Source organism: Colius striatus, chromosome Z, assembly GCF_028858725.1.
Source record: "Colius striatus isolate bColStr4 chromosome Z, bColStr4.1.hap1, whole genome shotgun sequence".
In the NCBI taxonomy this organism is placed as follows: Eukaryota; Metazoa; Chordata; class Aves; order Coliiformes; family Coliidae; genus Colius; species Colius striatus.
In genome coordinates this window covers 50,319,018-50,334,562 of record NC_084790.1, presented here as the reverse complement: position 1 = coordinate 50,334,562, position 15,545 = coordinate 50,319,018, and the positions used below count along the sequence as shown (strand labels likewise).

Sequence of the window (15,545 nt, the reverse complement as noted above, 5' to 3'; positions counted from 1 at the left end):
ATGTTTTAAAATACAGCTAAAACCTTTCAGCTTTCATCTGTCATCTGTCATAAACACCTTGAGTACGCTGACTGTACAGGGAAGCTTACAACTCTCTGCAAGCACCACCAGATCTAATAAATGAGAAAGGAAATCAGAAAAAAAACCCCATACCTTGTGTTGTTCTATTGCATCTACCCACTGTTGTCTGTGGACTGGGTCCTGAGCTCGGAGGTACCAAACACTATCGTTTACGCTAATGTCAAATCTGCATTCGTCAAAGTCATGGGGCTGTGACAGAAAAGAGTGTAATAGTAGCTGATATTAGCAACATGATTCATAATACATTATGGAATACTTTAGCATTCTAAAACACTAATTAGAAAACATGGCCTATATTGTCTTGAATTCATCCTAGGTTCTAAATTCCCAGAGTTCTCAAATAATGAACACACACTCTCACAGTGAAAAATTTTAGTCTTCTGTTCTTATTTAATAAAATTATCACCCCCAAAAAGTCCCATGGAAACATTGACTAAAACTTCATACTTTGAAACAAATCCTTTAGCAAAATAACTACCGGAGACAGTCAAAAAAATACATCTCTATACATATTGTTTTTAATTACGAAAAAAAAGGTTATTGCTATCAGTATTGACTTTAGATGGAAGGAATACATACATTGTAGCAAAAATCACCAGGATAGAACCATAAAAGCAGATTACAGTAAAATGACAACGAAGAGTGAGAACTAAAGGAAGCTTTGGCACTCTCTGCCTCAACAGTTTTCATCATGTAAGCCAGAATTGTCAGACAAATGGGAGCAACCCTTTTCAACGCCACCACTGAAATGCATTCAACCTTTAGTTAATATAACTTAAATACTAAAAGGCTTTTACTAGAATTACAGTGAAACTTGTAAGGAAGGTACAAGGAAACAAAAGAAAACAACTATCTCATCTGCCCTGTGCCCAGACACTATCAGTGCAAAGTCACTCAGCAAACACTGAACTGAGGACACCATTCTCCACTCTCCTTGAAAACTATACAGAAACATTTGAAAACAAAGAAAAGTTAAATATGCAAATAACATAAGTTAAGAGACTCTTAAGACAAATAATGCCACCTGAAGGACCACAAATGTTGATTCCAGATGCTAAAGACAAGTCTACATATGCTAATAATAACCTTACATTGTAAGAACCTCTCTGTATGTACATGTTGCAGATAACTAAAGCACTCTGGATCACTTGTGAAACACTCCACAAAGAAAAACCTAATTTGTTGTCATGCTCAACAGTCCAGTGTCAGTGAGAATTATTTTCAAAGGATCTGGAAATCAGAAGCTACTTATATATAATACAGGACCTTTCTTGTTTAAATATGCTAAGTAGGAGGAAAAACACAACAGAAGCCAAACTACCAAATAAAAAGAATGAACTAGGATGAATTTAACAAACATAAAGTTTAACTTTTTTAAGCTTCATGTTTGGTCAAGCATCTGAACACAAGTTCAATTTAAAGGAGTTTCAGTTTCGCAGAGAAAAAAAAACCCAGCAACTGACAAAACTGACAAACAACTGCAGTTACTAGTTAATATCTGACTGTCTCAAATTGAAACAAGTTTCAAAACTAGTTGTATACACTGTTTTTCCTTCACTGAACAGCAGAACACAGGGATATTAGAAGGAACAAGGGAGGGTTGACCCTGGCTGGTCACCAGGTGCCCACCAAACCACTACATCACTCCCCTTCCTCAACTGAACAGAGGAGGAAAAATATGAGGAAAGGCTCGTCAGCCAAGATAAGGATGAAGAGATCACTCAGCAATTACCAATCCAGGCCAGACAGACTTGTCTTGAGGAAATTAATTTAATTTACTGCCAATCTAAATCAGAGTAATGAGAAATAAACAAAAATAAAGGCACCTTCCCTCCACCACTTTCCTAATTTTGTCTACCCAAACACAGCGCAATAGGGAATGGAAGCTGAGGCCAGACTATTACACATTATCTCTGCTGCTCCTTCCTTCTCAGGAGAAGGACTCCTCACACTCTCCCCCTGCTCCAGTACAGCATCCTTCCCATGTCAGACAGTCCTCCATGAGCTTCTCCAATGTGGATCCTTCCTATGGATTGCAGTTCTTCATAAACTGCACTGGCATAGGTCCCTTGCACAGGGCACAGTCCGTCAGGAACAGATTGCTCTAGAGTGTGTCACAGAATCGCAGAATGTTAAGAGCTGGAAAGGGACCTCGAAAGATCAACTAGTCCAACCCCCCTGCCCCCTACAGGATCATAAGTCATGCCACTGAACCTGCTCCCACACGAACTCCTTGATCCAGAGGTCCTGCCAGAAGCCTGCTCCAGCACGGGTTATCCACAAGCTCACAGTGTCCTTTGGGCATATCCACCTGCTCTGGCAGAGGGTCCTCCCCAGGTGGATCTCTGCTCCATGGCTGCTGGGCCAGGGTCTGCCTCACCACAGGCTGTACCACAAGCTGTAGAGGAATCTCTGCTCTGGCATCCTGGAGCACCTCCTCTCTCCTCCTTCCTTCACTGACCTTAGTGTCTGCAGAGTTGGTGCTCAAACATATTCTCAATCCTCTCTCAGCTGCTGTCACGTAACGTATTTAAGAAAGTGTAAAAACTGCTATCACAGAGGCACTGCCTTCATCACTGATGGGCTAAACTTTGTCCACCAGCAGGTCCGCCTTGGAGCCAGATAGAACTGGCTCTGTCAGATATGGCAGTAGCTTCTGGCATCTTCTCACAGAAGCCACCCTTGCAGTCATCCATCAAAACCTTGCCATGTAAACCCAATCAGTGTGTCAGGCTTACATGCCTGTTCCCAGCTATCCTTTAGCCTTGCAGTGGGGAACATGAATCTACAATGATGTGAGATTATCTCTAAAATCATGCACATAACAATTAGCTGTCAAATTTTTTTCCTGCTGTGACAGTAACCCTCTGATTTCTCTCTCTCCTTTTTTCTCAGATCCTCTGGGAGGAGTTAAAAGCATTTACATGCTATGCAGTTAGAAAGGCTTCCCAAAACCATCTTAAAAGCCTGCAGTACGTTTCCACACACAATTTACTCCAGTGCACAACTACTCTTGACTCCCTGCCCCACCTCCACCTCTAACCTAAATATTTTCTAATGTGATTTAAGACCATTACCTCTCTGCCCTTTTCAGTGTCAGGTTTATATATCCTGCTACTTTGCATAGCAGCTTTTAATATATTTGAAAATCCATGCCTTGTTGCTAAGACAGGGGAGGAAAATGTTTTTCTTGGTGTCTAGCTAAAACCTTTAAACACTTTTTGGAGCTATTCACCGCATGCACACTTTTGTACCACCTATATTTAGGAGGCTCGGCCAACTGAGAGACAGGTTTCTTCAGTTCCCTGTGCAATTCCATGATACAGAAAAGCCAGCTGATCAGGTGGTCTTTTTTGACAAGTTGTTTAAAGATATGAAATGCCCACTAATAAGACTAAATACTACTGCAAAAGGAAGTTGGACAGGCAATACATTATTTGGTCAACAAATGCATGTTACCTATTTACCATCTTACAGTACTTAATGATTGCCTATTTTCTGTATCTTTTTGGCAACTGAAACCCATTCTTTTACTTCTTTTTCCTCTACACCTTTATATTTTAAGGATAGGCTCCCCCGTAAGAACTCTGAACTAACTGAACATGAAAGGCAAGCTCTCTAATACGCATTTTACCAAGGGCAAAACAACACCTGAATGACATGTGACCTATTCTTTGCTTAACACAGAATAAATCGAGTTGTTGATTAATCCTCTTCTCAACCAGGAAGGAGTTTCAGCTTCACTGCTAACTTGGTAGGCTTTAGTATGTAACTTTACGGTAACATCTGTTATATTCTTCTCTGCACTGAATTATCGAAAAGCTTCCTTGGTTTGCTTCTCACTAAAAATGCTTTTATTGTTTTCCATAGCTGCATCTAGCACAGACTATAAAGCATTATTCACTACATCTCAAGTCTGTCCTTTAAATATCATCCTCAGACTACTTCCTTACATTTGCTCAAAATTTTTCCATTTGCATTCCTTGCATTTTCTTCCTGTAGATCTCGACTCCTTTCATTTACATCTTCCGCTGCAGTTCACTGTTTCGAGCCTGGTGTTCACTCCTCATGCTCAGAAGTTATTATAAAATGGTATAGTTCATGGATACTTCCTTGACAAGATGCTGGAGGACAAACAGGTATTTTCATGTGTAACAAGCTACAGACCAGTAGGTTGGCCAGGATATGTCCTACTGCCCTTTCACAACCATGGTAAGTTGAGAAAGAGGAATATTTTAGTTATGCAGGGAAACAGAAAGCAAGTAGTTCACTATCCACCTGCAAGACCTACAGCATATTTTTACACACTTTACATGCCTAAAGCATATATTTAAGACCTAAGCTGCTTTTTCCTTACATCCAATCCCAGTACAACCTCAAGCAGCATACATACATAGATTGAGATGGCACTGAGGAATAAAACTAAGACTGACATCACAACGTGAATGGGAGCACCTGGAAACCTTTCCATCATTTTCAAAGGCAAGTTGGGCAGACCTTTTAAGAGTCTGTGGCAGAGACAGCCTGCATGCATGCCAAGGGCTCCCTGTAAGGCCAGCATTTAAAAAAGCTCTACAACAGCTAAATCATGATTCCACACAACAATATGGTCCAAGAAAGAAGCCTTCACCATCACCATTTCTGTATGTTTCCTAAACTTTCTTCTGAGGCATTTGCTGAGAATTTTGCTGAAATAAAGGCAATTGAAAATATTCTAAGTGTCCCAGATCTTTCTGTAGAAATCCAACTGATACTATCTCCTAAATTCTAAACAAGCAAGAACAGTTTACACGAAGTAAAAATTACTTGGCTACAGTTACTGAGGAAGTTGGTAGCCAGCTCAGGTCTCATGAATCATAAGAGCTGACTTCATTGCCACAAAAACCTTCCTGCTATACAGCTCTCAAGCCTGATGCATACATGAAACAAGCTTCAGAGCAGTATCTGCTTGAAAAATACTGGTTAAAGTGCAAATCACACAGGGAAGTAACTATTTTTATATATTTCATAACCTTCATGAGTACTCCACAGGAAAAAAAAGACACTTTTGCTCTCTCTCACTACTCTTAAATGGTACCTCTTCTTTTCCCTCAAACTCGGGTTTGCACATCACCACTATTAAAGTAGTCTTCTGCTACTATTCCCATTGCAGAATTAAACCTTATTTTAAGATTTTGAGGGTTTCTCATATGAGAAAATACTGAGCAGGGCACTAGGACACAAGACAAATTATCAAGGCCTACAGAAAATGAGGATTACATTTTTTAGCTCTCAGACAAAAATCTCACAGCATAGATGCGCCAGAGCCTTTCATCTAGCCTAGCTGCATAGTTCACACTTACAAACACAACACTACTGCATATTGCTAGGAAGGTAGCAATACCTTCAGGATAAATCTGCTCCAGTATGGGCTCTCCAGAGCCTGCAGCCTTCATCAGGGCATATCCAGCTGCTACCATAAGGTCTTCCTTAGGTTGCTGCATGGACATCTGGTCTGGTGTGGTCCTATCCACAAACTGCAGGGAAATGCAGAGTGCTCTCTTCTACAGGCTGTGTAGGATTTCTGCTCAGACCACCAATTACCCCATCCTCCTGCTCTTGACATTCACAGGGTAGTTTCTTACACTTTTTCCTCACTTCTCTCTCATACACTGCTGAGTAGCATTTCTTTCCCTTTAACTGTGTCTACCTCAAAGTGTGCCCACAGCTGTGAAGGGTGCTCACCTGCAATGTGTCCACTGGAAACAGCTGGAGTTAGCCACGTCCAGAGCAGGGTAAACTGGTCACTCCTCACAGCAGCCATGTGGCAGCCCCCACTCATGCCATGCACACTCAGTGTAATTGTTAACAGTCCACCAAGACCTTTTTGTCTCTAGAAATTACTTCTGAAGACATTTGGCTTTGTAAGTATAAACACTAAAGTTACTAAATGAATTATTACAGTTTTGCACAGCTTTTTTTTTTCTAGTGTCATTAACTATCCTAGACTTAAGTCACAGGGTAGAGCAACTTAGAGTGTTCATTGCCTATCATAGAATATAATCATCTAGGCTGGAAAAGACCTTTAAGATTGAGTCCAATACATTTTATTAACTACAGACTGAAAAATTCCAAGAGATTCTGCAAGTTCTAATTAAACACACTCACCCCACTCCAAAACAAAATCCATGTAGACCCAGAAACCTAGAAAATCAGGGTCTGACAAAATTCACAAGACAGAATTATGAATTTTCCTTTAAGAATTCCAAAATCCAAGCAAAACCGAACAGAAACACTGAGCTAGGATGTCTTGCCCTTCTTTGCTGTTAAGCAGTAAAATCTCACTGTTTAGCAGCATCATCTGGTTCTAAGGTTTTTTTGTTTGTTTGGGGTTTTTTTACAGGATATAGGAAAACTATTGCAAACAAGCAAATAAACATCAGATGTCTACTGAAATAGTGATGATCCTTTGAGGTGGTAAACATGGGGCATCTAATAATTTGCTCATTACTACATTAAAAAAGAAAAATAACTGAAACTGTAACAACTTGCCTTTAGAGCTATCAGTTAATGACTCAATGATATGAGATATTGGAAATAGAAGCATACATGTTGTCGCTTCAAGGGGAAACAAAGTAGAGAGAACTGAGTCCCCTGCAGAAAAAAATGTATATGATGCTTCTCTGGTATCCATTAGGAGCAAAAGAAATGTATTATCCACCAACACCATGCCATCAGTAATGGAAAAGCAATCAGAATTATAGAAGGGCTGCAGTCACGACCCCTGTAAGATGTTGCTCAAAACCTTCCCCAGAGGAGAAATCACAAAAAGAGGAGGTGAAAATGGTACGAGTGGGACAACAGAGAGGAAGAAGTGTGCTGAAGCAGAGACGTCCCTGCATCCCATGGTGAGATGGCAGCTGTCCTCTGGCAAGCCATGGAGTGCAATGGTGTAGCTGAGCTCTGCCTGCAGCTTGTGGAGGATCCCACGGTAGAGGTGGTGGCTGTGCCTGGAGGGGCAGTGACTATGTGGAAGTGGTGTTAGAGCAGAATGTGCCTGGAGCTGTGCTGCTATGGAGGGGACTCAACTTGGAGGAGTTTCTGAGGAGCTTCAGTGCTCAGAAAAGACTCACTTTGATAAGCACTGTATCCTGTGGGAGAGACCCCACATTGGAGCATGGGAAGGATGTGAGGAGTCCTCCTTTTCTGATGAAGAAGCATCAGAGACCATCTGTGATGGACCAACCACAATCTCTATTCCCTGCCCCTTTACACCACTGACAGCAGGACAAATAGAAATATCAGGACCAGGAAGCAAAGCCTGGGAAGAACAGAGTGGTGCTGGAAAGAGGGTCTTAAAGTGTTTGTTGCATTTTTCTCATCATCCTACTTTGCTTTTGCATTCTGTCCATTCTGTTACTATCTGGCCGCGGATTAAACTGATTTTGTTTTCTTCCCTAAGTTGAGCAGTCAAGTCTGTTTTGCCCTGGACTGTAATCAGCAAGTGAGACCTCCCTGCCTGTCTCAATCCACAAGGCCCTTGGCTATCTATTCCGCTACTGGGGCGGGGTGGTGAGTAAGCAACTGCATGGTTCTCCATTGCTAGTTAGGTTTAAAACACAACAGGTTCATTATCAACCTGCTATGAGAACTGTCTCTCTGAACTAGACCGTGGGATCACATGCCTCTTCTTATGATGTGCATTTTAAACATGAGGTAACAAAGACCTTGAAAATATAGACACGGACTAAAAGCAGAAGTCCCATAACCATCAGCAACTCCTTTATCATCAATTACTGGTAACTGAAAAAGTGCCACTTTCAGAGTTGGGAAGGTTATTTTTGCTCCAAGTAGCAGCAGCTACACAAGGGAAAAAACCAAACAGCTGAAAAGGGCAAGGCACTTGTTCCAGCCTGAGAAAAGTAACACCTCCCCAGCATCACACTACTTGTAGTCCAAGACCTGGAGCCTCAACCATTTCCTAAGAGATGGTTATAAAAAGTCCTAAATTGAGGAGTGGCAGGTTGGCAAAAGATGATGCCTACTTCAGCTCTGTCCCTGTCCTGTTATCTGCCTCCCCTCACCCTTTACTGAAGGGCTCTTTAGTCAGGTTACCTTGACCTCAGCAACCAGAAGAGTCAAGAACAAAAATAGCAGGCTAGCTGTACGGTACTGGCCACATGGTACTGCATACCCACAGATAATTCAGGTTCTAAGATGTAAGACTGAATGCCTTGAATAATGACAATTGTTAGTAAGAACAAATATGTAGTGATAATTAACAAAGTGTAAAAACTAATTATAAGCACAAGGTATAGTGCTAATGAATGTCAGACTAAAAGCTTTCATTTGGAAATTTAAAATTGACCTAATTTGTTACGTCTAAACTCTCCCACCACAGCTATCTCTAATTCTGTCAGACATATATAAATGCATACATATTTAGTTGTGAAGGAGTTTAAATGGAGAGCCTAAGAAAAAGTCCAACTCCTCTCCTTAAAAGAAAGCAACTTAAAAAGCTTTACAAATATATTAAGACATCAGTCACAATACAATCTGTGTTCAGTGCCTGGAGACATCAGGTAGCAAATTCCATTCCAGTTGGTGCTCTTCACTGAGGAATGATGGACTTAAGAGAGGAAAGTAACCAGACTAAGAAGTGGCTGAAGTTAGCTGTAGCATTTCATACAATCTGCATCAATTAGAATTCACAAGGAGCAGGGTAAAAGCTGCAACTAAACTATATGCCCAAAGGAAGAGGCAAAAGAAAAATTGGGATAAGCAGAAACAACCTGTGAAGAACTATTCTGAGTGTATGAACAGAGGTGAAAGGTTGAGAAATTAGTAACTTCAGGAGGCAGTAGACAGGAGATAGCCTAGTACAGCTGTGTATTAGTAGATAACAGTATTTCAAGCCTTTTTACTTAACATTCTAGGAAGGTGAGGCCTGGTATTGTACAAATCCTAAATAGAGATGTTAAAAATGGAATTTATGGCTATCACAAGGCAGCTCAGATAATCAACATGAGGTTGCCTAGCAGGACTGTTTAGCAGCAATACAACCCTGGTGTGGGGTGATATGAGCCAACTGTGTTCATGAACAATAAATGAACTATAAATCAATCTTATGAAGATGCATAGAGATTCAGATTGAACAAGAGTAAGAGAAAACTTGCCAAGGTATAAAATATTAAGCTTTAACACCAAATAAAACTAGTGGAACTATTTAAGGCTTGTGAGATCCCTCCCACAGGAGTATCCATGAGAAATGCTCCACAGAATGAAAATGTTCCCATATAAATCATGGGCGGGAATCAGGACCATGAAGTAGATGTCAAATCATGGACACTGTTAAAACTTAATTATCTTAATTAAAAAAATCAAGTGCGTGAACGGTATTCTAATTGATAAGAAAAAACTGACAGAAGTACTGTTGGATTACAGCCCTAATTTCAAGCGCATGGTAACATGTGACTATATTCAAATACTGAAGTTGAACTCTTCAGCAATATTAAGTAATTCTGAAATATTTGGATAATATGCATTAATGATTTTTTTCCCACATTTTAATAATTACAGGATTCTTCATCACAATAGGAAGAACAGTGTCACGTAAACTGATCTGGATGCATTGTTTTCCACTTCTAACGTAATTTCTTCAATATATACTACAGAAGAAATCTTACATTTCTCCACCCTCTCCAATAATTGCTTTTTGCTTTCCAAGAATATTAGCACTCTGTTGTACTTTGAAAAATACAGGGAAACATTCTGACATTTCCAGCTTTGACCAACAACCCATCTATTGCTGGTTCAGATAACTCAAAGACATATACAAATTTGTACAGAGGATCTTAATGCTAAAAATAATTGTCCAAGAGAATCCTATGCTCCAAGCAATTTCTGCCTGCTGCACTAGCACAGGCCCAGTGTCATTACCTTCCAGTCATCACCTTCCTTTCTCTCCCTCCTATTGCTCTTTGGCATTTTCCTCTCTAGATTACTATCACCTTGGGCCTTTCACATATGAGTAAGCATTCCTGACCAATTGCCTCTGTCTAGAATATCCATTCAGATTTTTCGCCCCTTTAGCCAAGATTTTTTACCATTCCGGATTTGGCTATTAGATTATTTAAGGTGCATACCAAAGCCCAGAAGTACTAATTGCCATAAATCCTAAACAAAACCCTATCTAGTTAGGGCTTGTATTCTACATCTTAGTTTACTCAGGTCATCCTTTTAGTAGCAATTAATGTTGAGGAAGTACTTTATCAAATTACAGAAAATTAATTATTCAATTAAATTCTCATAACTTCATACTTAACCAGATTGTTTTCCAACCTCAGACAGTTGGAAACTGTATTTTCCCATGCAATTAGCAACTATTACACATTTACTGCTACAGTATTTTTGCCCAGGGCAAGGACTTACAGTTTAGCTCTTTAAATAAAACTTTCACCAGCTAAAAGCTACCAGTTCCCATCCAACTTAACTAGCAATAAACCGAAGCAAACCTAACAGTAGATAAAAAGCTGCAAGTACATCATTTTTCTTTATCATACGCAGCCCTGTTAGCAAGATCAAAGTTCAGACCAGTAGCCAGAAAAAGGTAAATCCAAAGTTTACCCACATTAGTCCTCAAAGTAGGTCTACTTCTATAGACTACCACTCCAACCTCTTCTGAAATACTGTTATAATTCATATTGTACAAAATATAAAAGAAACTTTAAACATCAAAGTAAACTTGGTAAAGGGTAAGTCGATTTTGTAAAATATGATTCTTCATGCTAAAAGTGTTTTAAACAATGCTACCAAGAATGTCTAGCATTGATATCTCCTTCAATCAGGAGATGCTACCAATAAACAAGAAATACTAGCAGAGTAGGGAAAGGTACTCATTTAACTAACCATATCCTTAAAATGTGAGCTAAGTTGTTTTTTTTTTTAGTGGCTGATCACTGGAAAGAACCATTTCACTCTTTCCTCACAGTATATGTAAGGAAATATAACTGGAAACAGACAGTTTAGTTCTTTCATATATACTGTTATTTTCATGAACTGGACCTAACAGATGCTTATACCAGCCCTAATTTGTAACACCAACATTTACTAAGCTTTTTCACAACGGCAATTTATTGTCATTTGGAAAAAAAAAGTACTAACACAATTCATGAAGCTGTCTCTCTCAAGCAGCTTCAGTATTCTATCTCCTTGCCTGTCCTGAGCTCCAGATTTTCACAACCGATGACAATCCAACCTTTCAGAAATCCATTCTGAAGGGGAATAGCTTGCATCTTTTATATCAATATAAAATATCATTATTGCCTTCATTAAGCAACAGTGCTTTCTAGTTACTGTTTCTGGAAAAATTCTAACTAGTTTACAGAAAATATCTCCATTATACAAACTGAACTTGTTACTGAATTTATTGCTCACAATTTCTGATTCAGGTATTTCCACAGAATTGTCTAATAATTTCCATAGAAGACAATAAAACCATCTTTTTATAATCCAATAAAATCAAAGTGTTAAAAAAAAGACTAATAACCAATAGCATGTTTCCATCAAGATTTTGACATGAGTATGCATCATCACAGTATAACCAACACCAAAGAAAATAATTGCATCACAGTTATTGCATCTCGTTTAATTAACTAGGAACTAAGAAGTTTTTCTACGTCAGTGGTATATACAGAAAGATGTATGACGAACAACTACTGGACTAAAACAATGAGCAAATATAAATCCTATCTGAAAAGATGAAGGTTAAGTTGGGATGTAAGCTTTTGGAACTCTTCCCATATAGATGGTCATCTCTAGTGACAAAAAAGATAAAATTCACATATGGTCAGTTTAAGCTTTCTTAAAATTTATCAAACATGACATTTCTCTAAGCATTTTTCAAGATCTCCATATGAATCTCTACAGAAGAGTTATCCTGAGCAGCCAAATCCATTCTGGGAAAACCCTAGAAGCTGTGAGACTAAACAATTGTTAAGAAATGGTAAAGAGGTTTGAAAATCTATTAATATAAATTACCACCAGGATTAAATTAGAGCTGGCTTTTCTTTGAGACTGCCTGAAGTTGGGGTGCATAGCAGATGACCTTCAAGTTTCCCTTCAGCTTAAGCATTCTATGCTGTAGTGGTTTTGCCTGGGCCAGGATTTTTTGGTAGCTGGGAGCTACAGGTGTGGCTTGCTTAAACAAAGAGTTGCCAGAAACTTCCACTGTAGCTGAGAGGGCTAGGGTCAGTCAATTCTATGATGGACCCTGCACCTGACCCAGGCCTGGCCAACTAGTGACTGAGGTAATGTCTCTGTGAATAACATATTTCAGAAGGAGATGTAGTCGTTGCGCAGTGAGAATGTGAAAATATCTCCAAAGACACCAAGGTCAGTGGAGAAGGAAGGGGAGGAGAGTGCTTGGGTCCTGAGAGAAAGACTACCCTGTGACATGTGGTGCAGCCCACGGTGAGGCAGCTGTGCCCCTGCAGTCCATGGAGCACCAGTGGGGAGTAGAGATTCACTCGCAGCCCGTGGAGAACCTCACACTGGAGCAGGTGGATGCGTGAAGGAGGCTGTGACTCCATGGGAAGCTCACCCTGGAGCAAGTTCCTGGCAGGTCCTGAGAGTCTGTCGGGAGGAGCCCAGGCTAGAGCAGGTTTGCTGTCAGGACTTGTGATCCTTTGAAGGACTCAGGCTGGAGCAGTTGGTACCTGAAGGACTGTTCTCCTGGTGGATGACCCACGTTGGGGCAGGGTGTGAGGAGCTACCCCATAGGACGTCCCATGCTGGAATAGTTCATGAGGAGCTGCAGCCAATGGGAAGGACTCATGCTGGAAAAGTTTGTGAGGGACTATCTGCCGTGGGAGGGACCCCACACTGCAGCAGTGGGAAGTGTGAGGAGGCCTACCCCTGAGAAGAAGCAGCAGCAAAGTCCATCTGTAACAAACTGACTGCAACCCTCACCCCCTGCACCGCTGGGGGGAAAGGAAGGAGAATCCTGGGAAGAGGGAGGGGTGAAGAGAGGTGCTTTAAGATTCATTTCTCATTTCCCTGTTCTTATTGTTCTTTTAATAAATCAAATCCTTTTCTCCCCAAGTGGAGTCTATTTTGCCCATGACACTAATTGCTGGGTGATCTCTCCATCCTTAACTCACAAACCGTTTGTTTTATTTCTCTCTCTCCCATCCATTTTAGGAGGGGGAATGATTTTATGACTTGGTGGACACCTGGCTAAACCACTACATATGCATATTATGCTATTCTTCATATATCACACTGTGACTGCAAGTTAATCTGTATAAAAGCAGCGATGGCGTTGTTAGAACTGACACAGTAGTCATCAAGACAAAGACAATACAAGCTGAAAGGCCATTGTGCCTTGAAGTACAGCTGGACTTATTTTTCTTTTAATAACAGACTCTAGACCTTTCAGCTCCAAAGCTGAATCCCACAGACGCACCAATACAGAACTACCATCAACATTCATTTCTAATGGCGTACACAGAAGTCTCCATTGGAAGTTTGACTTTCGGAATGAAAGAACTACAAAGCTTTATGGTAGCGTAGGGCACCTTTATTAAACCATCTGGCTTTGACAAGCAACTACAGCAGTGACTTGGGATGCCCAGGCTAGATCAATACAAAAAATCTTACATCTCTGCATATATTAACTTTTTAATAATACCTGTAATTTCTTCTGATTCCTTGACCACATTGAAGAATGTTTAACTTGAGTTCAAGCCTCTATCCTCTTATAAACCAACTAAACACCTTTGAGGTGTTTTTTCTCATCTGGCTTGTGATGGGTTTATGTGGAGCCACCTTTGCTTGGTAACAGAAAGCAGGGGCTGCAGTGCTGCCCCTTAAACAGTTCTTGGACTCTCCCTAGCTCCAGACTTAGACTCAGCTCCAGCCTGGCTGAGGCCATTGGGTGCCTCTGCCATCATCATTTACAAACAGAAATCTAAAGTGTGTAGGAGTAGGTGGAAGAGTAGGGCAAGATTGAGGCAATCATAATATCCAACAGTCTTGCTGAATCTCTAATGCTTACACAACAATCTTTTTAACTGCAGACAGCAATAACTAACAGGAGTTTAATAGTTTTCAGAGATGTAATCTCAAACTACAATCAAGCAAGTCAAGTCAGTACTGTTTGCGTGGTGGGGTTTTTGGTAGCAGGAGAGGGTCTGCAGTGGTGCCCCTTGTAAGAAACTGCTCAAAGCTCCCTTTGCTCCAAATCAGACCTGCCTATGGACAAGGCTTTGCCTTTCAGGCCCCTCTGCAAACAATGTATCAAAGAAGTGAAAACCTGAAGCAGAAGGAAGAAACAGGATTAGAGGAAGTCAGAGGGGAAAGAAACATTAGGGTCAGTGAAGGAGGAGGGTAGGGCATGTGCCAGAGCAGAGATGTTCTTGCAGCCCATGTTCAGAGAGCAGACTGTTGTCCTGCAGCCCATGGAGATTTATGGCAGAGCAAAGATCTGCCTACAGCTTGTGGAGGACCTCACAGGGAGCAGGAAGCAACACCTTAAGAGCAGTTTGTTCCTGAAACTGTGACCTATGGAAGGGACCCACACTCAATAAGTTCATGAGGATTTGCAACCTGTGGGTAGGACTCACATCTAATTGGTTAAGATTGTCCCCATGCAGGAGCAAAGTGTATGAGGAGTCCACAACTCCATCACCACCCCCCTCCTTCAGTGGAGGTCACAAGGTAACTGGTGAGTTGCAACTGGAGAGTTCCTATCCTGTTTCCAATCACGAGGCCCTTTGTTACATTGACTCTTCCCCATCCTACTGCTGGAGGGGAGAATGAGCATGTGGCTTCATGGTGCTTTGTTGCCAGTGAGGCTTAAACCACAACACTGTAAAATATCGCTCAAAGCATGAGCCTGAATGAAAACAAGTAACTAAAAGATAAGATTAACTTTTAGAGCTGAGCCCACTTTTTAGTCTTTCTCTACCTATAGTTTCTATCTTAATGTACTCAAGAAGTAAAAAAACCGCAAAGATTCAATTCCAAGTTATCAGATGTAGCAAGCACCAGATGTAAGAGGAAAAAAAGCTATCTGTAAGAAGTTCCAGCGCTACACATGTCCTAGTCAGAAGACAAACTTGCCAGCTTCCCTTCACAAAGTGCAGTGTACCGAAACATTCCAGCAGTAACAGCATCACTATAATCCCTCAATTCTGCCACTACACCTGCAATTCAGGCTGTTGCAATATGGTCCACAGCACGCTTCAAGATGTCCCTTGTTCTACCTCTTTGCCACTACCTTCCTGTCTCTGCCCCCTTGGCATTTTAAATCTCTAAATAGTGAACTTCAGGCATTTTTGGAAATCCTGATCATAGTTCAATGCTGCTAAAGACCGACAGAATTTACTTAAGTTAGATTTCCTACGGACTGTTGCTGTGCACCCTATATTCCTAAGTCATGTCTTGAGCAAGTTTCAAAGTGTATGTAGTTTTAAAAAGTTTTA

At 40.7% G+C, this 15,545-nt stretch overlaps 1 protein-coding gene across 3 annotated transcripts in view; it reads right to left on the bottom strand.

Moving 5' to 3' along the window:
• Positions 1–15,545, bottom strand: part of CERT1 (ceramide transporter 1) — a 76,813-nt gene that overhangs the window by 55,936 nt on the left and 5,332 nt on the right. For 2 of the 3 annotated variants that reach the window (XM_062019453.1, XM_062019454.1), the window contains exon 3: positions 154–270. The exons of the other annotated variant lie outside the window; for it this stretch is intronic. In XM_062019453.1, coding sequence (XP_061875437.1) covers positions 154–270 — 117 coding nt within the window. The remainder of the gene's footprint in view (positions 1–153; positions 271–15,545) is intronic. 3 annotated transcript variants of the gene reach the window in all.